At 38.0% G+C, this 27,802-nt stretch overlaps 1 protein-coding gene across 1 annotated transcript in view; it reads right to left on the minus strand.

Annotated features, from left to right (window-relative positions):
* The window catches only part of DDX4 (DEAD-box helicase 4), a 123,464-nt gene that overhangs the window by 31,593 nt on the left and 64,069 nt on the right, over positions 1-27,802 (minus strand). The window contains exons 6-15 of the mRNA XM_042781441.1: positions 24,942-24,946; positions 19,665-19,719; positions 13,837-13,938; positions 12,814-12,894; positions 12,267-12,314; positions 11,398-11,445; positions 11,238-11,282; positions 10,883-11,025; positions 10,045-10,197; positions 7,863-8,017 (exon numbers count right to left, since the gene is read on the minus strand). Coding sequence (XP_042637375.1) covers positions 7,863-8,017; positions 10,045-10,197; positions 10,883-11,025; positions 11,238-11,282; positions 11,398-11,445; positions 12,267-12,314; positions 12,814-12,894; positions 13,837-13,938; positions 19,665-19,719; positions 24,942-24,946 — 835 coding nt within the window. The remainder of the gene's footprint in view (positions 1-7,862; positions 8,018-10,044; positions 10,198-10,882; positions 11,026-11,237; positions 11,283-11,397; positions 11,446-12,266; positions 12,315-12,813; positions 12,895-13,836; positions 13,939-19,664; positions 19,720-24,941; positions 24,947-27,802) is intronic.

The following is a 27,802-nucleotide window of genomic DNA, read 5'->3' on the forward strand; positions in this document are numbered from 1 at the left end:
AATTTTGAAGTTAATTAAAAAATGATGGCAGCAGTACATTAACATGAACTGCTAGAAATTCATGCCAGATTCAGAAGAAGGGATGGAACAAGGGATATCACTGCTGATGTCAGATGGATCTTGGCTGAAAGCTAAGAATATCAGAAAGATGTGTTTTATTGACTACCCAATGCCATTTACCTGTTATAATCAAAACAAATTATGGACAATACTGTAATGAACAGTAATTACAGAAAATTTAAATGTGCTCATGAGGAACCTGCACATAGACCAAGAGGAAGTCATTCGAACAAAACAAGGGAATACTGTTGTTGTTAGGTGCCGCTGAGTCGTTTCCGACTCATAGCGACCCCACGCACAGCAAAACAAAACACTGCCCGTTCTCGCACCAGCTCCATGATCTCTGCTATACTTGAGCCCATCATCACAGCCACTGTGTCAATCCATCTCGTTGAAGGCCGTCCCCTCTTTCCTCGACCCTCCACCCTACCAAACATGACATCCTTCTCCAAGGAATGGTCCCTTCTGACAACATGACCAAAATAGGTGAAACAAAGTCTGGCCATTCTCGCTTCCAAGGAGCATTCTGGCTGCACTTCCTCCAGGTCAGATCTGTTAGTTCTTTTAGCAGTCCATGGTATTTTTAGCATTCTTCACCAGCACCACAACTCAAAAGCATCAACTCTTCTTCAGACTTCCTTATTCACTGTCCAGCTCTCCCGTGCATACGAGGTGACTGGAAATATCATGGCTTGTGTCAGGCGCACCTTAGTCCTCAAGGAGACATCCTTGCTCCTCAGCACATGAAACAGTTCCTTCACGGTTGACCTTCCCAGTGCTACACGTCGTCTAATGTCCTGACTGCTGCTTCCACTGGCATCGATTGTAGAACCAAGCAATGTGAATTCTTTGACAACCTCAATCTTCTCTCCCATTTATTATGATGCTGTTCATTGGTCCAGTTGTGAGGATTTTTGTTTTCTTTATATTGAGACGTAATCCATACTGCAGACTGTATTCTTCAACTTCATCAGTAAGTGCCTCAAGTCATCCTCACTTTCAGCAAGCAAAATTGTATCATCTGCATATCTCAGGTTGTTAATGATTCTTCCTCCAATCCTGATACCACGTTTTTCTTCATCTAGTCCAGCTTCTCGGATTATTTGCTCAGCATATAGATTGAATAAGTATGGGGAAAGGATACAACCCTGATGCACTCCCTTCTTGATTTTAAACCATGTAGTGTCTCCTTGTTCCGTTCAAATGACAGCCTCCGGTCAAGGTACAGGTTCCTCATGAGTACACTCAAGTGTTCAGGAATTCCCATTCTTCTCAATGTTATCCATAATTTGTCATGATCCACACAATCAAATGCCTTTGCATAGTCAATAAAACACAAGTAAACATCTTTCTGGTATTCTTTGCCTTGAGCCAAGATCCATCTGACAACAGCTATGATATCCCTTGTTCCACATCCTCTTCTGAATCCAGCTTGCACCTCTTGAAGTTCTCTGTCAATATACTGCTACAACCATTTTGAATTATCTTCAGTAAGATCTTACTTGCGTGCGCTATTAATGATATCATTCTATAATTTCCACATTCTGTGGGATCACCTTTCTTTGGAATGGGAACAAGAATGGATCTCTTCCAGTCAGTTGGCCAGGTAGCTGTCTTCCAATATCTCTTGGCATACATAACCGAGTGAGTGCCTCCAATGGGGCATCCGTTTGTTGAAATGTCTCAATGGGTATTCCGTCAATTCCCGGAGCCTTGTTCTCAGCCAGTTCTTTCATTGCAGCTTTGACTTCCTCCTTCAGTACCATTGGTTCTAGATCATATGCCACTTCCTGAAATGGATGAAGATAGATCAGTTCTTTTTTGGTACAGTGACTGTGTATTTCTGCCATCTTCTCTTGATGTTTCCTGCATCATTCAATATTTTGCCCATAGAATCTCTCAATATTGCAACTCAAGGCTTAAATTTTTTCTTCAATTCTTTCAGCTTGAGAAATGCTGAGCGTGTTCTTCCCTTTTGGTTTTCAAACTCCAGGTCTTTGCACATTTCATTATAGTAAATGGCTTTGTCAGCTCGAGCTGCTCTTTGAAATCTTCTGTTCAGCTCTTTTATCTTGTCATTTCTTCCATTTGTTTTAGCTATTCTCCGCTCAAGGGCAAGGTTCAGAGTCTCTTCTGTCATCCACTTTGGTCTTCTCTTCTTTTCTCGTCTTTTTAGTGATCTCTTGCTTTCTTCATGGATAATGTTCTTGATATCCTCCCACAATTCTTCTGATTTTCAGTCGTTGGTGTTCAATGCATCAAATCTATTCTTTAAATGGTTTCAAATTCAGGACAGATATATTGAAGGTCACATGTTGGCTCTTGTGGACTTGTTTTAATTGTCTTCAACTTCAACTTGAGCTTGCATATGAGCAGCTGATGGTTTGTTCCACAATCACCTCCTGGCCTTGTTTTGGCTGACGATAATGAGCTTCTCCATCGCTTCTTACCACAGATGCAGTCAGTTTGATTCCTGTGTAATCCATCTGGTGAGGTCCACATGTATAGCCACCATTCATATTGTTTGGTATTTGCAATGAATAAGTCATTGGCCTTGTGAAATTCTATCATGAGATCTCTAGCATTATTTCTATCTCCAAGGCCAAATTTTCCAACTACCAGTGACTCTTCTTTGTTTCCAACTTTTGCATTCCAGTCACCAGTGATAATCAGCACATTTTAATTGCATGTTTGGTCAATTTCAGACTGCAGAAGTTGGTAAAAATCTTTAATTTCCTCATCTTTTGCTTTGGTTGCTGGTGCATAAATTTGAATAATGGTAATATTAACTGGCTTTGTTGTAGGTGAATGGATATTGTTCTATCACTGAAAGCACTGAACTTCAGGACAGATCTTGAAACATGCTTTGTGACGATGAATGCCACACCATTCCTCTTCAATTTGTCATTTCCAGCGTAGTAGATCAAACGGTTATCTGATTCAAAATGGCCAAAACCAGTCCATTTCAGCTCACTAGTGCCTAGGATATCAATCTTTATGTGTTCCATCTCACTTCTGACAACTTCCAATTTTCTTAGATTCATACTTCATACATTTCATGTACTGATTATCAACGGATGTTTGCAGCTGTTTCTTCTCATATTGAGTCATGCCACTTCAGCAAATGGAGGCCCCGAAAGCTCCACTTTATCCATATCATTAAGGTAGGCTCTACTGTGATGATACAGCTCTTTCCTAGTCATATTTTGAGTGCCCTCGAACCTGAGGGACTCATTTCCAGCACTGTATCAGACACTGTTTCAGGGCTATTATTTTCCAGTAATATATCAGACAGTGTTTCACTACTATTCATAAGGTTCTCACTGGCCAATTCTTTGAGAACTGGATGGCCTCTTCCTTCTTCTGAGTCTGGTCAGTCTGGAAGCTCCACCGAAACTGGTCCACCCTGGGCACCCCTACTGGTACTACCTCTAACCTCACAATAACACACAAGCCACCACAGTATGATGAACCAATAGACAAGTTAGTCTCCCTTAGCTGTTCCAACCACTCCACTCACTTCCTGGGTTACCCCCTATCTGTTCCTGCTGGCCCTATCTGCTACTGCTCCCCACCACCTGGGGATCTCCCCTGCCTGCCATACCTGTTCCGGCCACTGGTCCTGTCTGCCGCTGCTCCCTGCCACCTGGGGGCTGTCCCCTGCTGCTCCCAGCCCCAAAATATAGGAAGTCTTAAAACCAACAATAAAAAGTCTTAAAACCAACAATAAAAAACTAATAACCCAATTAAAACGTGGACAAAAGATGTGAACAGACACTTTATCAAAGGAGATAACGTAGATGGCAAATAAGCATATGAAAAGATGCTCAGAATGTAATATGTCATTCAAAAAAAAAAAAAAAAAAAACCTCAAACTCATTGCCATTGAGTCAATTCTGACTCACAGTGACCCCCATTGGGTTTCCAATCCACACAAGTAGATTGCCCCAACTTCCTTCTGCACAGTGGCTAGTGAGGTCAAACCTCCGACCTTCCGGTTAGCAGTCAAATGCCTTAGGCACTACACCCCCAGAAATAGTAATAAAAGGAATTATAAATAAAAACAAGAATGAGATACCAATACACATCTATTACAAATGACTAAAATCTAAAACACTGACAATACCAAATGCTGGTGAAGATGTCAAGCAACAAGAATGTTCATTAGCTGTACAGGGAAATACAGAACGGTAGAGCCACTTCAAAAGATAGTTTAGTAGTTCCTTACAAAGCTAAAAACTGATTTACCAATGAATCCAGCAATCACACACCTAAGCATTTACCCAAATACGTTGAAAATATATGTCCACATAGATATCTGCACACGAATGTTTACAGTAGCTTTATTCATAATTCCCAAAAATTGGAAGCACCTAAGGTATTCTTTGATAGCTAAATGGATAAACGCACTATGATATATCCATACCCAACTCAAAACCAAACCCACTGCCCTCAAGTCAATTATGACTCATAGCGACCCTTTAGGACAGCGCAGAACTACCCCAGAGGGTTTCCAAGGCTGTACATCTTTACAGAAGCAGACTGCCTCATATTTCCTCCCACGGAGTAGCTGGTAGGTTCCAACAGCTGACCTTTTGGTCAGCAACCAAATGCTTTAACCAATGTGCCACCAGAGCACCCTGTGGTACATCCATACAGTGGGGTATTACTCAGCAATAAAAAGAAATGACCTGTTGTTCTACAAAAAACATGGAAGAATTTTAAACACACACTGCTAAGTGAAAGAAGTCCTCTGGAAAAGCTACATAAATATGATTCCAAATAAATGACATTCTGGGGAAGATAAAACTAGAGAGACAAAAAAACGATCGGTGGTTGTCAGGAATTCAGGGAGAAGGATGAACAGATGGAACACAGGGCATACTATTTGGTATGTATTACAATGGTAAACAAAGGACATTATGCATTTGTCAAAATCCTTAAGACTGTACAATACAGAGAGTGAATCTTAATGTAAACAATGGACTTTAGCTAATAATAATGTACCAATATTGGATCAACTGTAACAAATGTACCACATAAATGCAAGATGTTAATTTAAAAAGAAAAGACAAACTGGAAAAAAATATTCTGCAACCTGTCTGATAAAGGAATCTTGAAAAACTATGGGAAACAGTACACACACACACACACACACACAAATACCAAAAACATTAATAGTTCATAAAAAATACAAACAGCTTTAAAATGTTAATAAAAAAAAATTCAGTATCTTTAAATGAAAGGGAAATGAAGACTTAGATGACATTCTTTCCCCAAGTGTGGTAATAGCACGCTAGTTAGGCTTTAGGAAAATTGCCATTCCAGAAGATAAACTGATATAACCTCTTTTGTAATTTTACAGTCTCTATTCAATGTTACAGGGAGTTCTGGTAGCATAGTGCCTAAGGCACTTGACTGCTAACCAGAAGGCTGGCGGTTCAAACCCACCAGCCACTCCTCGGAAGGAAGCTTGGGCATTCCTACTTCCGTAGTGATACTGCCTCAGAAACCCAAGGAGGGGTCGCTATGAGTCGGGGCCGACTCGATGGCAAACAACAACAACAATTCAATGTTACAAACTTACTCATTTGTCCCAAGGAGCTCTGGTAGTGTATGGTTAAGGCATTTAACCAAACAAAGGTCAAACAAAAGGTCAATGGTTCCAACCCACCAGCTGTTCACAGGAGCAAGATGAGACAGTCTGCTTCCAGAAAGATTTACAGCCTCAGAAACCCTATGGAGCAGTTCTACTCTATCTTACAGGGTTGTTATGAGTCAAATTAACTTGAGGCAATGGATTAGGTTTGTTATCCTTTGTCCCAATAAATTCACATCTAGAAATTTACCCTTCAGGTATCCCCCAAAATAGGCAAAGATGAATATCCAATAATATTCATTACCATATCAAACACTGAAAACTACATAATTTAATTGTCTACCAATAAAAATAAAAACCAAATGCACTGCCATCATGTCAATTTTGACTCATATAGCAACCCCCAAGGCAGTAAATCTTTACAGAAGTAGATTGCCCCGTCTTCCTTCCATGGAGTGGCTGGTGGGTTTGAACCACAACCTTCTGGTTAGGAGTCAAATGCCTTAAGCACTGTGCCACCAGATTGCTATAACTGTCTACCAATAAAAAAACAAACCCACTGTCGTGGAGTCAGATCTGACTCAAAGCGACCCCTCCTTAGGTTTCTGAGGCAGTACCAGTACAGAAGTAGATTGCCCAATCTTCCTTCCAAGGAGCATCTGGTGGGTTTGAACCGCCAGACTTCTGATTAGCAGTCAAATGCCTTAGGCACTATGCCACCAGAGCTCCCAATAGAGAACTTAAATTACAGTATACCCATGCAAAGAAATACTATACATTCATTTAAAAAATAAAAAACTACAGCTCTAACTCAAGCATGACTTCTAAGATATGTTGTCAATTTTTTAAAAAAAAGAGCAAACAACTTAGTATGCTACCATTTGTGAGGGGAGTGTCTTGTATCTAACAACCGGAAAGGTGACAACACTGAATGTCTAAGAATTTCATAAAAGCCACTGCAGCCTCTTCCTCGCTCTATATCTCATTTATCACTCAATCTAAACCAGAAAAAAAAAAAAAATCCTATTGCCACTAAGTTGATTTCTACTCAAAGTGACCCCCCCATTGGGTTTTCAAGGCTGTAAATCTTTACAGAAGTAGATTGCCTCATCTTCCTCTCAAGGAGGAGCCGGGGGATTTGAACCACCAACTTTCTGGTTAGCAGCCAACTGCCTTATCCACTACACCAACAAGAGTTCCTAGGAGAAACCAACTGTCATTTCCTGGCAATATTTAAGCATCCTCATGGAAAGGTCCAGTCAAGTTTTTAGACAACTACAACTCTGGCTGTCAGATTTAGTCTGTAATGTCATGAGACAGCCCAAGCCAGAACCACTCAGCTAAGCTCTTCCACAATTCCTGACCTCTAGAAACTTTGAGAGAGTGATGATTGTTTTTAGCAGTGAGATTTGGAAGTAATTTGTTAAGCAGCAATAGGTAACTAATAGAATACAAAATACTGGCAAAGGGGATAGTGTAAATTGGGGGAAGCTTTGAAACAAGTTTATACCATTTAACACTAAAAATATAAAATTTATTTTTAGAAAATACTTAAAATGTAAAAACACATTTATGTATCAAGGCATTCATTACAGTTTAACTTACAGTAATGCCAAATTAGCAACAATCTAACTGCCCCAAAATAAGGAAATAAAGAGGATTCATACACATGAACAGTTTTAAAGTTGTTAAAAATTAGGACTGATTATTCAATAAAGCAGATTTCCACATTATGAAGTAATGTGCAAAAGAATGAAAAATTATTAGCAACACACTAAGTTAATTTTTAAAACATGCATAAATAAAAAAATAACCAGACCATAAATCAGTATGTTCATTATTTTCTCATCTTTCTACCTCTTTTAATTTTTAATAATTTTTTTTTAAATGAAAAGATAAAGTTATCTCATAAGATACAAAAAGTGTATTTTAATCAAGTAATACTAATAATGAGAGTACATTAGTATTACACTGAGTTCTTCACAAAATACCAGAGAAAAATCTGTTTTAAAACAAAATAATAAGTGAGGGAACACTGCAAAAAAAAAAAAAAAAGCATTGACTCATGTCACTTTAGTTTTGTGTATTTTTCACTGTGCATAAATTTCAATAAAATATATTTTTTAAAAAAAGGCTTCCTGACCAAAAAATTAAATAAAATAATAATGATTATTTTTGTGAGTGACAGTTGAGATGTACTTACCCAAAAGAAAATTTTCTGGCTTCCAAATAGATCTGGTTGACCAGTTCTCGAGTTGGTGCTACAATAATACACTCTGGTTCCTGCAGCTCTTTGAAACGACTGGCAGTTATTCCATCACGCATCATATGAGCCAAAATCGGCAAGAGGAAAGCTGCCTAGAGGTTAAATTGCGTAATTTACTCATATTTACAATATGCTACCTTTCCACCTATGGAAAAATATCCCTCTCACCCTTCTGGCCTTTGGATTCTTTTCCTATCTTGCTGGTAAATTTAAGATGTCAAAAGAGAACTTTTATTTCAATGAGTTTTCAGCATTTAAATGTTTATGTTCCTATTATACAATATTAAAAGTTTTATAAATTTAATCTACTTTATAAAAGTAGGTTTTAGTTCTTTTTTAAAATAACAGTCATGGGTTTGAGATAGGTCAACAAAATAAATTTATTTATAGAGGAGAATATAGATATAATTTGAAGTAAATCACTGTATCTAGCAATTATTCTAAATGACTTCTTTTTGGGTAGTAATAAAATTATCAGTCAGAATACACAAATAAAGTGGTCCACAAGGAGAGCAAAAACTGAGATATTATTCATTGAGATGACTAAACAGATCACTCTTATTGAAGTTATATTTTGCAAGAGAAATTTTGTGCTACAGTTTCTCCTCACTTAGCAAATATGACACTGAGATCTACCTCTAAAACCATATTTAAAATCACTAAGCAGCAACTGTGTTAGTCAACTTGCCTACTTTACTTCAACTCCATCATGAATGGTGATTAAAGATGCATATAGATATACGTCTATTAACATCCATGTTATGTTCTGTGAAACAGAATGTCACATAATTGGGATGTTATGTAAGCATCATATTATATACGGGCAGTCCCACACAATTCAGTTAAATCCCTATAAAGCCTGTTATATTAAAACCTTTTGGAAGCCCACTAGAGAAAGCCCAAGAGCTGTATCCAATGGATACAGGAGGTTGGGCTTCCCAGAAGTATAGCTATGCCGGATAGGGGCTGCACTGGCAGCCCCATCAGGACCTTGTGCACATCCAGGCATGAGGAAAAGGGGAGTTACTTATGGGGGAGGGGCATGTAGAGGCAGCCTCAGGAACCAGATATGTGAGTGCCAGAAGAGTAACTGGTGGTGGTGCAACTGGCTGCGTTGCTGCCACCCTATTGGTGCAGCAGCTGTTGCCGCCTCCTGGAGCCAGAAGCTTGCAAGCGCCCCTAGCATGAACAGAGGAGCCTGCACCCAAAAAGAAAGGCTATATGGCTGCTGGCAGGTGAACGAAGCCAGGAAGAGGGAAAGGAGGAGGTGCTGCAGAATTAGATGTGCCCTTGAGTGTCACTGCTTGTTCACTCTGGAGGTTTCAAGTCTCTAACATCATTGCTGTAGTTGTCATGTGCCATCAAGTCGGACCCAACTCATAGCGACCCCTCCTTGGGTTTCCGAACCAGTATCACTATGGAAGTAGATTGCCCAACCTTCCTTCCGAGGAGTGGCTGGTGGGTTTGAACCGTCAGCCTTCTGGTTAGCAGTCAAGTGCCTCAGGCATCAAGCTACCAGAGCGTCTCTAAAATCATTAGGTGGAAATAATAAAAAAGAGCGACTTTCCCTTAAAAAAAAAAAAACCTGAGGTTACTTCATACAACAGGCCAGGTATAAAGACATATAGCTATTTCTCATTCTTTATCTTTTGACTCCAAATGTGTATCAGTTGTATCACAGAAAATATATTCTCCCTCTCTCAATGCTTTACAACTTCTCATACTCTATGAAGTGCAATACTACCCACCCTAGAAATATTTCAAAATCTTTTCTTCAGAAGTAAACAAAACTCAGTAAAATCAGAAGAGTGTTAATATTTATGACAGTTCACTGAAGCCTTCCACAAACCTATCTAACAAAAGAGATTCAAGCTATTTGCTGCTGTTAAGTGCTGTCCAGTTGGCTCTGACTCACAGTGATCCTGTGCAGAATAGAATGAAACAGTGCTCAGTCCTGCACCATCCTCACAATCTTTGCTATGCTGGAGCCCATCACTGTAGGCACTGTGTCAACATAGCTCATTGAGGGTCTTCTTTTTTTTCAAGCTATTTAAGAATCAAATTTCAAAAAACTGTAGTTTGAATACGGGGAGAGAATACATGTAGGAAAATGACTTACAGTCTTTCCTGATCCTGTCTGAGCACAAGCCATCAAATCTCGTCCTGCTAGTATAATAGGAATACTGTATTTTTGTACTGGCGTAAGCTTTGTATAACCGGCTTTAGCAATGTTGTTATTCAGTGTCTGACAGAGATTAGCTTCTTCAAAAGTCTAAAAAAGAGAAAAGGGGGTTAGGAGCAGTGACTAAATTGTATACATATATGAAAATCATTGCATAAACATATTCCATTTAACTAGTTTCATGTTTTCATTAATTCCACTTTGTACCTTAAAGTTACTTTTGCCAACATGCTCCCATTCAAAATTAAATATCCAGAGCCCATATATGATTACTTGACAGAATTAAAGAATATTCCCCACAAACAATAATTTCAAAACATTTTTTCTACATCCATAATACCTGTGAGATAGGAGTAACTCTGATAAGTAACAGTGGCTTATTATGGGTACGGTTATCAGTAGAAGACAGAGGACTTCCCCTTCCCCCTTGTAAAATCATTTCCCTGTTGTTGTTGTTGTTGTTGTTATGTGCCCTCGAGTCGGACCCGACTTATAGTGACCCCTCCTTGGGCTTCCGAGGCAGTATCACTACAGAAGTAGATTGCCCCATTTTCCTTCCAAGGAGTGGCCGGTGGGTTTGAACCACCAGCCTTCTGGTTAGCAGTCAAGTGCCTTAGGCACTACACCACCAGAGCTCCTAAATTTATGACCTAAGATATTAAATTACTAATGATGAAATATTTGTGCTCTTTAATGGCAGCTAGAATAAATGTACCATAAATTTAAAAAAACAATTTGCTAAACAGTCAATAACAGAAAAAATTTTTAAACTGACCAGAATTGCCGGTGGTGCATCATGTCCAGATACTTCCACAAGAATTGTATCATATTTGTCAAAGTTTATGCCTGTCTGATAATGTGCAAAGATGGAGTCCTCATCCTCTGGTGGAGGAGGTGGTATGTAAGTCACTTTTGGTCCTTAGAATTTAAACCAAAAAGAGAATTTACATTATAAAGAGTAAAAAGAAAATAGAAAGACAAAATCAAATTTGAAACTTTGTAACTTTCCACTGCTTACTACTTAGGTTTTCACTGCTAAAATAAAAAACAGGTACCTATCCATTTAAATATTTTGCATTTTTATTAAAATACAATGTACATTCATGTGGATTACACAAACATTAATCTACCTTGAGTGTCACCACTTTCTTCTTCAGCTTCCGATTTTGAAGACTCTTAAAGGAGATCAAACAAAATTAAAAAAAAAAAAAAGGATAAATATTTTTATAATCCAAGGGTAAAAGAACTCTCACTATAAAATTCAAGTATTTTATCAAAAGTATAACTTACTCTTTCCAGAACCTGTTATTACTTCTTCATTTAAACCTTTATAACCACCTATTAAAGAAATGTTCAGTGACAATCAGTCTAGATACAAGGTTGTGCATGTTTGTTTTCATTATGTATTATTAAAGAAGACAAGTTCTAAAGTCCCTTCTTTCAAATAATACTTGACATAGTTAAGACAAATAGATTCATTTTAAGTTTCCCTAGCACTCACAGGAGTCCATGGGTGGTACACTTAATGCCCTCCTTGTTAACTCAAAAACATCTCAGAAAACAGACCTGGTTATCTACTTCTGAAAAATCAGCCACTGAAAACCCTACAGAGTACAGTTCTCCCATGACATAAGTGAGGTCACCAAGAGTTGGCACCAACTCAATAGCAAGTGGTGACTAGTGGTATTCATCATAATGCTGATTTTATAGAGCTAAGACTATTATATATTACTACTGTTTGTTTAAGCTATTTTGCTTTTTCCTAATAAGCAAAAGAATGTATTTTCTAAAAGAAACTAAAAAATCTACTTATGTTGGGAGTCCCCAAGACAATCCCCAGCTTCAGTGATTCACTAGAAAGAATGACAGGTATCATGGCTATGATTTATAACAATAAGAGGCTAGGGAACAAAATCAACAAAGGTAAAAGGCATGTGGGGTGAAATCCAGAGGAAATTAGGCACAAGAACATCTGTAGGATGTAATTCCTATTATGGAATTGATAGACTGAAGATTATCAAATAACTCTCCAAAACAGGCTGTACAAATTTCTATTCCTCATCAGGTATAAAATCAGTAACAGTTACCTTTAACTTCAAATATTAAATTTAGATTACAATCATCTTAATCACTTGTAAGTAAACCAACTAAGAACTCACCTCGCCCACTTCCATTGCCACTTCTGCTTTGGTAAGTGTCACCATTACCTGTAAGGCATTGATTTGCAGAATACAAAGATCCTCCTTGAGAACAAAAACCGCACCACTATTTCTATTCACTCACTGAGTAATTACATTATTAAGGTCTCTCAGCCTATCCATCTCTCAATTTTAGATTTAATTTAAACATTTCCCCCCTCACTTGTTCATTTTTCAAGAACAATGTGTTCTCATTTTTTTTCCATTTTCTTCTCAAATCTCACTAATCTCTGTCCCCTAACTTAGACTCCTTTCTTTGAAACTTAGTTTATCCTTCCTCTCATTAAAAAGGTAATTCACATCTTAAATTAACAGGTTGACAACAGAGAAGCAATAATTTACAGTGTACAAGTTTTATAAGCACAGCAAAATTTTCTACTTTTACCTAAAGATCTAAAACAGAGAAAATGATTTAAGGACACTTACTGTACTTAAATATAAGTTTACTAATCCTAGAGCTAAAAGTATATGTCAACAATTAATATTTAGTAATAAATCTATTTCTCACCTGTGCCACTTAATGTTGATCTTTTAGAAGCAAAAGGGCCACCAGTATACTGTGTTCCTTCATCTTGTTCAAAATTGTTACCTAGATTTCAATAATAAAATTAGATTATGTTGCTTTAAAAAGTTTTAAAATCACACAACAACAAGAAAACACCAAGTTATGTTGCCAGAATTAAATATGTGAGAAAAAATAAAATGTGGGGTTTATATTTAACAAGAATAACAATGAATATTTTTCTAAGTGTCGCAGAATTTTTTTCAGTTACAAATTACTTCTTCAACATTTTTATTCTAATTTATTTTACGAAATTTATTTTGTAAAAGTAATCAGGGCCAATGCTATGCCAAAATATTATACACACAAAGGTTAAATCACCTCCAAAAAGGGTAACTATTACTGTCCTAGTAACTTCATACTGCATCATCTTACTGTTTATTCTCCAAAACAGTACCCGTACCCCTTGGCTCCAAATGCTAACAAATCAAGCTTTACCAGTCCTACATAGCAACCCTTCAGATCCTTACACTTTTTTAAACTGAAAACATTCACTAATCTGATACACATCTACTAAACATTAATATAAATTTGTTTTTAACTTCTAAAACCACTAATCTGTTAAGAGATGTAAGATATAGGCATTCCAACACTGACCTCTGAAGGCAGTACCTTAGCTCCAAGGACTGATGACTGGAGGAAATTAAAGTAGAAAGCCACATTGGTGGAAGATGGTATTTTGGGGTGTAAAGTCATCTATTTATGAGGTCAGCCATCATTATCAAGGTTCTAAAACTCTTAATACTATGTAACATTAAAGAACTAAGTCACACAAACTTCTAACAAAAATTCATATATTCTATCTTAACCGATAGCTAATTATGTACATATCTAAAAATAACAGTATCTACAAAATGGGTAATTAATGAATGCCAAGCACTGTGCTAAGCTATTCTAATGTAATCTTTGGTATTAGATTTTATCATTTCCTTAACAAATGAGGCACACAATCTGCAAGCCACTACTAACTTGGACTTCCTGGACCAAATCCTCCATGGCAACCTCGGAAACTACCTCTCCCACCTCTTCTGGATGAGCTTGAAGCTTCTGAATCATTTCCACCCTGATATCCTGTAACATTAAAACACACACAAGAACAAAACAAAACAACAAAGAAATCTTGGGGACATGGTGGCCAAATTCAAGCCTTGAGTAATCCAGTAACTTTAAATAAATATTTTAAGGTATTAACTATTTATTGAAAAACAAATAAAAAAATGCCATATTTAACCCACCAATGAACCATTTTAGTAATATAAGGAAGACAACAATTATGTAAAAAACTCATTGCTTGTTTAGGGAATGAAAAATGATTAAAAGAAAAAAGTGTCACTTGAATAAAACGCTGAACATTTCTACAACTGCACTATTATTTCTACTATCCATAGAAGAATAAATCCTAGACTTACATTTGTTTTCTATAGAAAACAGTAAACATCATATTCAAAACACAGACGTTTAGGTATATATAAAGTTTGAAACTTCCTCTTAAACAGAGAGTAGCTAGAACAAATGGAAGAAATGATGAAATATGAGGTGAAAAAAACATTTCAAAGAGGACTCAAGAAGACAAAGTAATAAAATGTGCAAAGACCTGGAGTTAGAAAACCAAAAGGGAAGAATAGCTCAGCATTTCTCAGACAGAAAGAGCAAATAATCCAAGAAGCTGGACTGTATGAAGAAGAACATGGCATCAGGATTGGAGGAAAAATCATTAACAACCTGCGATATGCTGACGACACAACTTTACTTGCTGAAAGTGAGGATGACTTGAAGCCCTTACTGATGAAGGTTGAAGAATACAGTCTGCAGTGTGGATTATGTCTCAATATAAAGAAAACAAAAATCCTCAGAACTGGACCAATAAGCAGCATCACAATAAATGGAGAAAAGACTGAAGCTGTCAAAGACTTCACATTGCTTGGATCTATAATCGACACCAACGGAAGCAGCAGTCAGGACATTAGACGATGTACAGCACTGAGCAAGTCGACTGCAAGGGACCTCCTTCAAGTGCTGAAGAGCAAAAATGTCTTCTTGAGGACTAAGGTGCGCCTGACATGAGCCATAGCATTTTCAATCGCCTCGTATGCATGTGAAAGCTGTACAATGAACAAGGAAGACCAAAGAAGAGTCAATGCTTTTGAGCTGTGGTGTCAGCAAAGAATGCTGAAAGTACCATGGACTGCTAAAAGAACTAACTAATCTGTCCTGGAGGAAGTGCAGCCAGAACGCCCCTTGGAGATGAGAATGGCCAAACTTTGTCTCACATACTTTGGTCATGTTGTCAGAAGGGACCATTCGCTGGAGAAGGATGTCATGTTTGGTAAGATGGAGGGTCAATGAAAGAGTGGGAGCCCCTCAATGAGATGGACTGACACAGTGGCAGAAGTGATGGGCTTGAGTACAGCAAGGATGGTGGAGCTGGCGCAGGACCAGATGGTGTTTCATTCTGCTGTACATAGAGCCGGTATGAGTCAGAGATGATTCAATGGCACCTAATAACAACCACATGCATGTGAAAGCTGGAAAATGAGTAAGTAAGACCAAAGAAGAGTTGATGTTTTTGAATTGTGGTGCTGGGAAAGAATACTGAAAATACCATGGAATGCCAAAAAGAAGGGATAAATTTGTCCTGGAGGAAGTACAGCTGGAATGCTCCTTACAAACAAGAATGATAACCAGACTTCGTCTTCCCTACTTTGGCTATGTCGTCAGAAGGGACTAATAGCTGGAAAATACATCATGCTCTGTAAAGGAGAGGGTCAGAGAAAAAGGGAAAGATGCTCCATGAGATGGATTGATACGATGGCTGCAACAACGGGTCAAGCACAGCAAGGATTGTGAGGATGGTGCAGAACTGGGCAGTTTTTCATTCTGTTGTACATAGAGTCCACCTTACGTCAGAATCGACTCAATGGCAGTGAGTTTGGTTTGGTTTGGAACAGAAAAAGCCTAAGAGCTCTGGTGGTGTCATGGTTAAAAGCATTCAGTTGACAACCAGGTCAGTGGTTCAAACCTACCAGCTACTCCACAGGATAAAGCTGAGGCAGTCTGCTTCCATAACGATTTACAACCTTGGAAATTGTATGGGGCAATTCTACTGTGTCCTGTAGGGTAGGTATGAGTCAGAATCAACCCGATGGGCTTGGGATGGGGAACAGTAAAAGCCTAAATTGCTTTTAAGAAATTGTTCATAGAATTATCAACCTCAAAGGTAATTCTGCTTAGGGATCAGAACTATAGACAAAGTCTCTACTGTCTTAGAGAATATATATGGCACAATCAACAGAATACTGCTAGAAATGTGGATGTTAAATGTGTTTTTAACCCAAAAACCGAACTCACTGCTGTCAAGTCAGATCCGACTCATAGCAACCCCACCTTCGGTTTTCGAGGCAGTATCACTATGGAAGTAGATTGCCCAACCTTCCTTCTGAGGTGGTGAGGCTTAAAAAAAATAACAACAAATAATTAGACAAGGAAGGAGGGGCAATGCTTTTTTATGCAATGGCAAAGAATTTGTCTGAATTATATTTAAATGTGGAAGGTAGAACCTGTGATCAACTTGAATTTCTGGCTGAGAAGACTTCTAAGCAGCATCTTAAGGGGCTGTGTGGTTTCTCTTTGCCACTTATAGTAAATTGAGAAGAAGGAGATGGACATTAAGTATGAACTGTGCAAATGAAAACAAAATTTGAAGATCTGGAAAATTCTGTTATAAAAACTAAAGACACATGTCCCAGAATGTTCACCAAGGGTGTGGCTACACAAGAAGATTAAGTCTGTGACTGATGGATCTAACCAACTATCACAGCTGAAAACCCATCAGCTTAGATGGAAGGGGACAGATAAAGATTGAAAGGAGAGAAGTTGACTGCCTCTAGAAATTCTATGTCAGGAAAACGGCCAAAGGAGCTATATTTTTTGTTGTCCTCCAAAAAAAAAGAAAAAGGAGCTCTGGTGGTATAGTGGTTAAGGCATATGACTGCTAACCAAAAGATTGGTAGTTCCACCTCACCAGTTGCTCTGTGGAAAAGACGAGGCAGTGTGCTTCCATAAAGACTTACAGCCTTGGAAATCCAATGGAGGTCACTATGAGTGAAATTGAAAAGAAAACCTTCCCTGGAGCAGTTCACAGGTCAGCAGAACTGTTGGAAGCAGGGCCCTCAGTTTCAAAAGTGTGGGGCCACAGTCTCCTGGATCTCAAAGGGTAGGGCCACCACCTGCTGGGTTTCAAAGAGTTTGATCTTCTCCAACTGGTTCCAAAGTGTGGGCTGCCAGTAAGGTGTGCCAATAAGGATGTGACTGCCAACCAACACTGAGACTGTAATGCTGTCATCCCAAGGGGCAGAAGAACAGGGCCAGTCAGGGATGAGGGGTACAGTCACCTTAGGTTGAAAGAGCTAAGGTGCCATCTCAGAGGGCCTGGGAGGCAGATCTGAAGACCATGGCTGACAGGCTCCATCCATAATCCAAGAAGGTGTGGCCAACACCCAGAGTTTGGAGGATGGGGCCATTGCCTAGATAGCCTGAGAGAGGATTATTTCCAAATCTTGATAGCTAATGTAATTTGTTCTCCTGGGTGATGGAACTGTTTGGTACCCATTACCCTTTCATTCCCTGCAATTTCGCTCATTTGTAATAGAAATGTTTATCTTATGCCTGTTCCATCATTCTTCTTTGGAAACAAGTAACTTGTAGTCCAGATTTCACAGGTTCACAAATGAAGAGGAATTTTGCACCAGGACGGAATATGCCTAAAGTCTCACTTATATTTGATTTAGATAACTCAGAAGATGAGATTGTGAATTTGGAGTTAAAGACTTTTGGGATGCTGGGATGGGGTGAACGTGGTTTGCAAGTGGCAAAGACATGAAATTTTGTGGGCTAAAGGGTAGAATGCTATGGATTGAACTGTGTCTTCCAAAATTATGTGTTGTAAATCCCTATGCCTACGGTTCTAATCCCATTTGGGAATAAATTGTCTTTGTTATGTTAATAAGACAGGATTAGTGTAGGGTACATCTTAAAATCAATCTCTTTTGAGATATAAAAGAGGTTAAAAACAAGCTAGCAAGGAGACAAAGGGGAAGAGAGATGCCAGGAGCAGAAGCTCAGAACAAACAAGGAACCTTCCTTCAGAGGTGTCAAAAAAGAGAAAGCCTTTCCCTAGAGCCAACCACTCTGAATTTGGACTTCCAACCTCATAAACTGTGAGCAAATAAATCTGTTTGTTAAAGGCATCCACTTGTGGTATTTCTGTTATAGTAGCACTAAATAACTAAGCCAGACACACACTTACATTTATTGACTAGCATTACTGTGCAAATATCTATCCTCTAATTTATACATCTACAGAGAATGACAATTAAGGCTACCTGGAAAAATGTCTATGCCCCTTCTAATCATCCCACACTAGTCAATAATCCAGGAACAAGAAAACAGATCTTCAACTGGCATTTGACTGGTCATTTTAATATAAATTAGGCTGATTTAGTTACAGAAAATATAATAGGAAGAAATTCACTCTTCTGTAGAAAACAACCAAACATGTGAAAATATGGGCATTATTTTAGAAACACTGTCAATTTGTTTTTTAAGAGTAACGATAAAAAGTCTGTTAAAAGTCTGTATTTTTCTTAGCAAATTTCCCCCCATGTCATAATAGAACTCAATTCAGAAACAGACATCCCTCATTTATCATCAAATTCCTCCCCTCTCATAGCCCTAATTAGGCTATACTGAAATCCACAGCATGTCTCAGTTTCACTAAGCTGCCACAGTGTTGTCCCCAACTCACGGCAACATGATGACTCAACACTGGCAGATGACTCAACACTGCCTGACCCTGCTTCACCACCATCCACAGTTGTGAATCAGACCATTATGTTTCACAGGGTTTTCATTGGCTGAGTTTTGGAAGATCACCAGGCCTTTCTTCCTAGTCTACCTTAGTCTGGAAGTTCCACTGAAACTGTTTATAGTGGTTGCACATGAAGTGCACTAGCTGAGACGTAAACTTGGGTACCACATGAACAATGAATAAGAAAAACTGAAGAAGAATTGATGCATTTAAATTATGGTGTTGGCGGAAAACACTGAATATACCATGATTTCCAGAAGAAATACAAATGTGTCTGGGAAGAGGACTAGCCAGAGTGTTCCTTAGAAGCAAGGATGGTGATTTCATCTCATATTCTTTGGACATGTTATCAGGAGGAGCCAGTCCCTGGAGGACATCATGCTTGGTAAAACAGAAGGTCAGAGAAAAAGAAGAATACCTCAATGAAATGACTGACACAGTGGCTGCAACAACAGGCTCAAATCAACAACTGTAAGGATGGCACAGGATAAGATAGTGTTTCTTTCTGTTGTTGCTGTGTGTTGGAACCAACTCAATGGCACCTAACAACAATAATCACATGGAAGGCAAATTCTACCACTAAACCACCAATATTCCCACTTCACTAAAAGGGGCTTGCTATTTCAGCGAGCAGCCCATCTAATAGGTAAGGTAAGAAGATGCCCCCAAGTTGCAGCAAAAAAAATAAAAAAATTAGCACATTCTAGAGATCTTTAGAAAATATAAAAGATCCAGTATACATTAAAAAGTAGGAGGGGCACCTACTGAATATTCACTCAAATATTAATAGCAGAAAACATACTGCCAAAGTGTTGTTCTTCAAAGGTTCTCACCACCAGAAATTTTCTTTTGTCTCTTCTAAAATCAATTTTATCATTTATTATCTGTCTTAAACACATTCAAAATACATTCTAAAACATATGGACCTTACCGCCTCTTCTGGAAAACCCTCTGTCCCGTGCTTGATTATCTTCACTGTCATTAGACTCTTGAATAAAAACATCACATGTGAACAGCATCTAAATAACTAACTTTAAAGATATAATATCTAAAGAGTAACACATGCACAAGATAAATAAGGATGTAAGATATACGCATAAGTATAAACGCTTTTAAGTTTTGAAGTAATTTTCACAACAGATAAAGACATTATTCAAAGTCAATTCCCTATACAAATCTTCTAATGTATCTAAACATTGAATGCTAAATATAAAATTGATAAAGTGCTATATGCCAAGTATTAAATTAGGTAACACAAGCCAAAATATAAGAGTTTCATAAATGTCATTTTAACTGAAAATGGTTTCAGGAATATCTAAACTACTAACTAAACCAACAGTTCTCAAATATGACCATTAGGAACACATGGCCTGTTTTATTTATAATGTCATATATTTTTCTGTTATTTAACTTTCCTAATAAACCTGAGACATTGAAGTTTTCTTAAAAATATTCAAACTTTTCCCTACTTACTCAAAGAATTTGGGAGACATGCTGGCTTTTCTATTTTCACTGGTAACTAGTAACATTACCAGAGTTCTTTAATAGTGGTAACAAAGGTCCCTACAATGAAAGCTACCTAACAATTATCTAGGAGCTCTGGTAGCATAGTGGCTAAAGCACTTGACTGCTAACCAGAAGGCTGGCGGTTCAAACCCACCAGCCACTCCTCGGAAGGAAGGTTGGGCAATCCTACTTCCCTAGTGATACTGCCTCGGAAACCCAAGGAGGGGTCGCTATGAGTCGGGGCCGACTCGACGGCACATAACAACAACAACAACAACAATTATCTAGAATGGGTTAAAGACAAATTCTGGTTCATTCCAGTTAGACACCTGCTGAGAATCTACATTTCAACAAAAGCCCCAAGTATGTGGAATAACCACCTGGGGATCTTGTTAAAATGGACATTCTGATTCAATGTATCTGGGTTGCAAATGAAGTCTCAGCAAGGAATTGAAACAGTCTGAAGCCTTGTCTAAAAGTATAAAGTAAAAGTAAGGGATGAATAAAATTTTCAATAACTTCAAAAGTTAATCTATGTTATTAATGTACCTCTTAGTAATAATTTTAAGCTTTCCAGAAGATTTTAACAAAGTCATGTTTGAGAAATACACAGATGGTTTCAAGGGAATTTTTGTACACTTTATAGGATTTACTATCTGAGAACTTAAAATCACAGTGATTAAATAAAAAATCAATTGATTAAATAAACAATTTAGAGGCTGTCAGTTAAATACTGCCTATGTAGTGGCTAAGGCACCTGACTGCTAACCAGAAGGCTGGCGGTTGAAACCCACCAGCCACTCCTCGGAAGGAAGATGGGGCAATCTACTTCCGTAGTGATACTGCCTCAGAAACCCAAGGAGGGGTCGCTATGAGTCGGGGCCGACTTGACAGCAAGCAACAACAACAACATGTAAAAGTAGTAATCTACTTAACATTTAATATTGTTTTACAAATAAGCGTTCAAGAGATCTTGCTGCAAGCTCCTATGTGAACTATAGTCAGGAAACAACAGCCTTGAAGAACCATCTAAATCATGATAATTTTCCAGAATTAGGATTCAGTGTTACAAGACAGCTGAGCAGAAAACAGTATTTTGGAAAAAAAAAAAAAGGTTGGCCCTGGAAAAATGTTACCAAAGGCAATCTCCATGTTACAAAAGAAACCTGTTCCTAAGTTTATCTTTAAGTCAACTGTGTAGGTAAGTCAGAACAAGTACATATGGTTCTTATTTAGCTTTACTTTAGTATAAGGAAGGACCTCTGGTAACACAGTAGTTAATGCATTCCACTGTTAACCAAAAGGTTGGTGGTTCAAACCCACCAGCTGCTCTGTGGGAAAAAGATGGAAGAAGGCTGCTTCTGTAAAGATTAAAAAAAAAAAAAAACCTCAAAACCAAACTCACTGCCATCAAGTCAATTCCAACTCATAGCGACCCCCCTTTAGGTTTCTGAGGCAGTAAATCTTCACAGAAATAGACTGCCCAGTCTTCCTTCCACAGAGTGGCTGGTGGGTTTGAACAGCCAACCTACTGGTTACCCATCAAATGTCTTAGGTACACCACCACCAAACCATCTGGGCAGTTACACCCTGTGCTACAGGATCACTATGAGTTGGATTTGACTCTACAGCAGTGAGTTTGGTTGAATTTGGGTTCAATGCACGAGGAGTACTGGTGGCACAGTGGTTAAAGTGCTTGGCTGCTAACCAAAAGATTGGTGGTTTGAAACCACCAGCTGTTTCTGTAAAGATTTACAGCCTTGGAAACCCTGTTGGGCAGTTCTACTCTGACTTATACAATCATTATGCATGGGACTCAACTTGAAGGCAATGGATTTGGCTTGGTTTAATAAAAGGAAAGGATTGAAATCTTTTCAATGATTTAAAAGCTGCATAGACAGCAAATGAAGGTGACTGTGATGAAGAATTTGTTGCAAGGGCGGGCTGGTTCAATTGTTTCACAGTGAAGACAAATTGACATAAACATAAAAGACTTTGAGCTGAAATAGTGCTGCCCTGCTCAAAGATGGTGGCACCCCACTTAAAAGACAGCAGCCAAGCACACCACTTTGAATTTGTGTGTGGCTCCCCACAGTCCAGCCAATAATACAATTTCATGTATCAGGCTTGTAAAACAGCTTACTACACCTCTTCTGAGTCAAAGTCATTTAAGGGCTTTGACCATTATCTTTCCCATTCCAGTTACCATGAGAAATCACTCAAATTGCAAAAATTCAGTTGTTCCTATTTTCACTTCATCAGACATGACAGAACAGATTCAAATCCTACTTGCTTAAAGGGCAGGTCCATAAATTAGACATTTGTAATCCAGGGACTGCCTGTAGATATAGCAGTTGTCCAGGGACACCTTAATCCTCAAGGTAACATTTTGCTTTTTAATGTTTTAAAAAGGTCTTTTGCAACTCATCTACCCAATTCAATATGTGTCTATTCCAGTCTTCTTATATAAGGTCATATATTTGTCTTTTTGTGATTCTTCAAGATCCATCCATGTTGCAGCATTTGACTAAGGAAATAAGTTTCTTTTAGCACAGGAAAAAAATTAGTCCATGAATAAGGATGAAAAAAGAAGTCAGGCCAGATCAAGAGCCTTAATTTCCAAGTTAATATAGATTTGAAGATTATCTGTCAGGACATAATAGTATCCTCATGGTGATTCTGATTTACATCTCTCTCATGGCTAATGATGCTGATCATGTTTTCATGTGTTTGGTGGCCATTTTAATGTTCTTTTTGGTAAAATAGCTATTCAACTCCTTTGCCTATTTTTTTTAATTGGGGTTTCTGTCTTTTTGTTAAGTTCTCGAAGTTATACATAAATTTTGGATATTATATTCTTATTAGATATGTGATTTCAGAAAATATTCTACTAGTTGGTAGTTTGCCTTTTCTCCATTTTAGTAAAGTCTTTTGAGGAACAAAAGTCTTTAATTTTTGTGATGTCTCATGTATTTATTTCCACTATCTGTATATTAGTTTATCATATAAACTAATGTGGTGGGGTGGGTATTTCAAATACCAGCAAAGTGACTCACAGTGGACAGGTTTCAGCAGAGCTTCCAGACTAAGATACAGCAGGAAGTAGCAAAGGGCCTTCCACTTCTGAAAAAAAACTGGCTACTGAAAACCTTATGAATAGCAGTGAAACACTGTCTGATATAGTACCAGAAGATGGGTCTCTCAGGTTGGAAGGCACTCAAAATACAACTCTGAAGAGCTGCCACCTCATAGTAGAGTTGACCTTAATGACATAGGTGGAGTAAGGCTTCTGCGACCTGCATTTGCTTATGAGGCACGACTCAAAATGGGGAAAAACAGGCATAAGCATTAAGAATTGGAATGTGGAATATACAAAGTATGAATCTAGGAAAACTGAAAGTTGTCAAAAATGAAATGGAATGGATAAAGATCAATATCCTAGGCATTAGTGAGCTGAAAGGGACTACTGCTAGCCATTTAAAATCAATCATATGGTCTCCTATTCTGTTGTTATGTGCCGTCGAATCGGACCTGACTTATAGCGACCCCTCCTTGGGTTTCCGAGGTGGTATCACTACGGAAGTAGAGTGTCCAACCTTCCGAGGAGTGGCTAGTGGTTTGAACTGCCAGCCTTCTGGTTAGCAGTCAAGTGCCTTAGGCACTATGCTACCAGAGCTCCTGGTCTCCTATTCTAGGAATAACAAATTGAAGAGAAATGACATCACATTCATTGTCATAAACATTTCAAGATCTATCCTGAAGTACAATGCTGTCAGTGATAATACCCACAAGCCAATAAGGAAGAGCAGTGAATACTACTATTACTCAAATTTATACACCAACCATTAAAGCCAAAGATGAAGAAATTGAGTATTTACCAACTTCTGCTGTCTGAAATTGACCAAACATGCAATCAAGATGTACGGATGATTACTAGTGATTGGAATGCAAAAGTTGGAAATAAAGAATCATCATCTGTAGTTGAAAAATATGGCTTGGGTGATGGAAATTATGCCAGAGGTCACATGATAGAATTTTCACAATACCAATGACTTATTCACTGCAAATACCCTTTTTCAACAGCATTTCAGCATTTCAGCAGCTATACATATAGACCTCACCAGACAGAATACACAGGAATCAAATACATCTGTGAAACAGACAATAGAGAAGTTCATTATCAACAGTCAAAACAAGGCCAGGAGCTGACTGTGGAACAGACAAACAATTGCTCATACACAAATTCAAGGTGAAGCTGAAGAAAATTAGAACAAATCCACAAGAGTCAATATATAACCTCGATTATATCCCACCTGAATTTAGAGAGGGTCTGAAGACCATGTTTGATGCACTGAATACCAATGACCCAAGATCAGAGGAGCTGTGGGATGACATCAAGAACATCATACATGAATAAAGCAAAAGGTCATCTGAAAGAAAGGAAAGGAGGAAAAAACCAAAATGGATATCAGAGGATACTCTGAAACTTGTTCCTGATCACAGAATAGCTAAAGCAAATGGACAAAATGACAAAATACAAGAGCTGAACAGAAGATTTCAAAAGGAAGCTCAAGAGCACAAAGTATTATAATGAAATGTACAAAGACCTGGACTTGGAAAATCAAAAATGAAGAACATGCTCAGCATTTCTCAAGTTGAAATAACTGAAGAAGAAACCCAAGCCTTGAATTACAATACTAACAGACTCTATAAGCAAAATACTGAATGATGTAAAAAGCATCCCAAGAAGATGGAGGAAATACACAGTCACTGTACCATAAAGAACTGGTCAACATTCAACCATTTCAAGAGGAAGCATATAATTAAGAACTGAAGGTACTAAAGGAAGACATCCAAGCTTCACTGAAGGTAGTTGCCAAAAACAAACTTCCAGGAAGTTACAGAATACCCACTGAGATGTTTCAATGGTGATGCAGCACTGAAGGTGCTTACTCATTTATGCCAAGAGGTTTGGAAGACAGCTACCCAGCCAACTGACTGGAAGAGATCCACACCTGCGCCCATTCCAAAAAGAGGTGATCCAATAGAATGTGGAAATAATCAAACAAGATCATTACTATTACACACAAGTAAAATTTTGCTGAAGATAATTCAAAAACGATTGCAGCAGTATATTGATGGGAATTGTAAGAAATTTAAGCTGGATACAAAAGAGGATGTGGAACAAGGGCTATCATTGTTGATATCAGATGGATTCTGGCTTAAATAAAAGAGTATCAAAAAAACGTTTACCTGTATTTTATTGCCAGTGCCAAGGTATTCATCTGAGTAGATTGTAATAAATTAGGTAACACTGTGAAGAATAAGAATTTCAGAACACTTAATTGTGCTCATGAGGAACCTGTACATAGACCAAGAGGGCTGCAATTGAAACAGAGAAAGAAGATAATGCATGTTTTAAATCAGAAAAGGTGTGCATCAGGGTTGTGTCCTTTCACCATACTTACTCAATCTGTATGCTGAGCAAATAATCTAAGAACCTGGAGTATATGAAGAAGAATCCAGCATTAGGCCTGGAGGAAGAATCTTTAACAACCTGCAATATGCAGATGATGCAATTCTGCTTGCTGAAAGTGAGTAAGATTTGAAGCATTTACTGGTGAAGATCAATTTTCTGTATGAATTACAACCTCAACATAGAGAAAACAAAAATTCTCAAAATTGGTCTAATAAGCAACATCATGATAAATGGAGAAAAGACTGAAGTTGTCAGGGATTTCATTTTACCTGGATCCACAATCAATGCTCACAGAAGCTGCCATCAAGAAATTAAATGTCACACTGCACTGGGCAAATCTACTGCAAAACACCTCTTTTAAAGTTTTCGGGATCAAAGATGTCACTTTGAAGACTAAAGTGAGCCACAATATTTACAACTGCCTCATATACATGTGAAAGCTGTACAATAAATTAATTAGACCAAAAAAGAATTGACAGATACAGTTGAAATGTGGTGTTGGTGAAGAATAATGAAAATACCATAGACTGCCAGAAGAACAAACAAATCTGTCCTGGAATAAGTGCAGCTGAAGTACTCCTTGGAAGTGAGAATGGCCAGACTTAATCTCACCTACTTTGGTCATGTTGTCAGAAGGGCCAAGTCCCTGGAGAAGGATATCATGCTTGGTGAAGTAGACGATCAGCAAGTAAGGGGAAGACCTCTAACCAGATGGACTGATACAGTGGCTCCAACGATGGACTCAAGCAAAGCAAGATTGTGAGGATGGTGCAAGACTAAGCAGTGTTTCCTTCTGTTGCACATATGGTCACTATGAGTGGGAGCTGAGTTGACGGCACCTAATGACAACATATACTTGTCATTTGTTGTTTGTGCTTTTGTTACTATATTAGATAATGCATTGTTAAAAGCTAGGCCTGAGAGCCTTGACCTTGCATTTTCTTCTAAGAATTTTATGGTTTTAGTTTACACATTTAGGTCCCTAATACATTTTGAATCATATATGTGTGTGTGTGTGTGTGTGTGTGTTTGTGTATGTATATATGTGTGTATATATATATGTATATATGTGTGTGTATATATATACATATACACACACACACACATATATATATGGTATGAGGCACAGATCCTGTTTCATTTCCCTGCAGGTGGAAATCTTATTTTCCTAATATCAAAAAAACCAAACCTACAGCCGACAAGTCGGATCTGACTCATAGCCACCCCTCCTTGGGTTTCTGAGGCAGTATCACTACGAAAGTAGATTGTCCAACCTTCCTTCTGAGGAATGACCAGTGAGTTTGAGGCACCAGCCTTCTGGTTAGCAATCAGATGGCTTAGGCACTACACTACCGGAGCGCCCATTTTCCTAATAGCATTTATTAAACAGACTCCAGTTTCTCCATTGAATGGACTTAGCACCCTTGTCAAAATTCAGGTGACCACAAATGTGTGGATTTATTTCTGGACTCTCAATTCTATGCCACTGGCCTATTGCTACCAGCATCATACTGTTTTGATCACTGGAGTTGTATAATGTGTTTTAAAATCAGGTAGTATGAATCCTATTTTTTTTGTTGTTGTTGTTCGTTTCTAATATTGCCTTCACTATTTGGCGCTATTTGAGGATTGTTTTTTGTATTTCTCTGAAGAAGGCTGTTGCAATCTTTATCAGGATTGTGTTAAATCTACAGATGTCTTTGGATACTGACATCTTTTATGATATTAAGTATTCAGTGCACGAAAATGGAGTATCTTTCCATTTACTTAAGACTTTTTAAATCTTTCAGCAATGTTTTATATAATTTTCATTATATAAGTCTTTCACATCCCTGGTTAAATATGTTTATTCCACAGAGGTTTTAAAGTGATCAAGGCTACTCTTGGTTTTGATTTTGTTAGAGTATAAGATCTTATCTCAAATACTTAATGAATAGATTACATCTATTGAATGTTTACCATGAATGTGTTTGGTACTGAGCTCAGCATTTTTACATGCATTCTCACTTAGTTTGCCTAATGAGCCTAAAATAGATCATCTCCATTCTATATAATAGGAACCTGTGGCTCAGGAAAAAAAAAAA

Source organism: Orycteropus afer, unplaced genomic scaffold (genome assembly GCF_000298275.1).
Source record: "Orycteropus afer afer isolate SDZICR_OR568_19922 unplaced genomic scaffold, OryAfe1.0 scaffold00122, whole genome shotgun sequence".
Classification (NCBI taxonomy): Eukaryota; Metazoa; Chordata; class Mammalia; order Tubulidentata; family Orycteropodidae; genus Orycteropus; species Orycteropus afer.